This window comes from Aplysia californica, unplaced genomic scaffold (assembly GCF_000002075.1).
Source record: "Aplysia californica isolate F4 #8 unplaced genomic scaffold, AplCal3.0 scaffold00116, whole genome shotgun sequence".
Classification (NCBI taxonomy): domain Eukaryota; kingdom Metazoa; phylum Mollusca; class Gastropoda; order Aplysiida; family Aplysiidae; genus Aplysia; species Aplysia californica.
Genome location: NW_004797386.1, coordinates 1,427,162 through 1,429,033, shown reverse-complemented (window position 1 = coordinate 1,429,033; position 1,872 = coordinate 1,427,162). Strand labels below are relative to the sequence as shown.

The 1,872-nt window shown below is 50.4% G+C and overlaps 1 protein-coding gene across 1 annotated transcript in view; it reads left to right on the top strand.

Annotated features, from left to right (window-relative positions):
• The first annotated feature begins 464 nt into the window (after window positions 1-464).
• Window positions 465-1,872, top strand: part of LOC101845460 — a 47,091-nt gene continuing 45,683 nt past the window's right edge. The window contains exon 1 of the mRNA XM_005095894.2: window positions 465-1,432. Within this exon, the coding sequence (XP_005095951.2) occupies window positions 1,244-1,432 (189 nt within the window). The 5' untranslated portion in view covers window positions 465-1,243. The remainder of the gene's footprint in view (window positions 1,433-1,872) is intronic.

The following is a 1,872-nucleotide window of genomic DNA, read 5'->3' as shown; positions in this document are numbered from 1 at the left end:
CCCCCCACCTTTCTAGAGGATACCAGAGGAAGGAAAAAGGAAAAGTAAGATCATGTGATTGATGTTGCGCTAAATCATAAATTTTGCCTTTGTTTTCTATTTTCGCCAGGTTTTCTACACTCTTGTGGCCGTCTTCGAGTCGCCCAATTGTCATAACGGACGACGTAATCCGCGCCATCTTGACATACATCTAATCCGAAAGCGAACATCGTATCAAGCGAGAAGATCAGCAGATCTGCGATAGGCTCTAGCGAACCCGCAGGTCGTCGGAGTCACCGGAGTCACCGAAAGCCATGCCCCTGGAATGTTCTTGTGAACTCTTTGTCGTCATCTTGAGAAGGGAGACCGCTGCGCAGGCGAAAGCAGACCCTTACCTCTCGTAACCCCTCTACACCACGTCCCCGTCGCTGTGCAGACGAAAGCAGCCATTTGCCTCCCTTAACCCCTCTACACCCCGTCCCCACCCTCTCTCCCCCAGCAGTAAGTGGCAAGGTGTTGGTCTCATCTCGTTTCACTTTCTCGGACGCTCCGCTGTCAAGTTCTGGTGACCGACGAGTTAATTAAGTGGTTCGTCTTATCCTATCTCACGAATGGGAGTCGCCACGGCTTCAGAAAAACGAGAGGACATTGAAACCAGACAGTGGCCACTTCTTTCAAAACTTCGTGGTCCGACGTTCGTGGATCTTTGTGTTAACTCGACTGGACAGTGGCTGCACGTCGTCTGTACAACATAAAGGGAAATAACCCCGAAATTCGACGTGAGGCTTCCTGGAAATTATAGTTCCCCTCATAGTAAAGGGGAATCCCCTATTATGTATTTACCCCATATTGAAAATTGTTGCTGTCCTTCGTAAGCACAGCGAGAAGACCTAGCGTTCCCAGTGTGCACTGTGAAAGCAACGGAACATTGTATTTTCTCTCATTTTGAACCGTTTCAGGTTGTTCACCCGGCTGTCCAAAGATTCATTCTCTCAAGACGTCGTCTGTCCACTGCAGGATACATTTACCCACCCAACAACAACGACACCCACTCTGCTCAATAAGCTGTTCTCCGTGTCCAGGTTGTACCCCGCCCGCTCTCCGCCGATGTCAGCAAGCCACATTCCCTCTGCTCTTCTTCTCGATCGTTTTCCTGGGACACTGGTCGTGAAATGACTCTGTATGAACCTTCCCTTCACGCATCCCCTATCAACAGAAACCCTTCTTCTCGCTGTCGAGGACACAGCCGCCTGACAACAACCCCATGGCTTCCTACAGACCTTCCCCTTTGACTCTCAGCACCGGTGTGTCCCAGGCTCAGCCGTTATCCGTGCCGTCGTGGATGCTGATGACAAACGTGAACCTCTTGTCGGTGGGGCTGCTGGAGAAACTGGGCACGGACTTGCACAGGAACGCGGAACAGATCGAGGCGGAGCTAGGCCTACCACGTGTTGTAAGTACCAGATCGGGGAGGAGCTAGGCTTATCACTTGCTGTTAGTAGATTGGGGTTGAGTTTGGGTATTATTCGGGGCGGAGCTAGGGTATAAATATGTCATGCTGTAAGTGAAAGATCGGGGCAAAGCTAGGCTTACCACGTGTTGTAAGTATCAGGTAGGGGAGGAGCTAGGCTTACCACGTGTTGTAAGTATCAGATCAGGGCGGAGCTTGGGTATTCATACATGTATATGTCATGCTGTAATTGTAAGGGACAGATCAGAGCGGAGCTAGGCTTATCACGTGTCGTAAGTATCAGATTTAGGTGGAGCTATAGGCTTACCACGTGTTGTAAGTATCAGATCGGGGCGGAGCTAGGCTTACCACGTGTTGTAAGTGGGCGGAGCTAGGCTTGTACTTTCTTGTATGTGAGAGAGAGAGAGAGAGAGAGAGAGAGA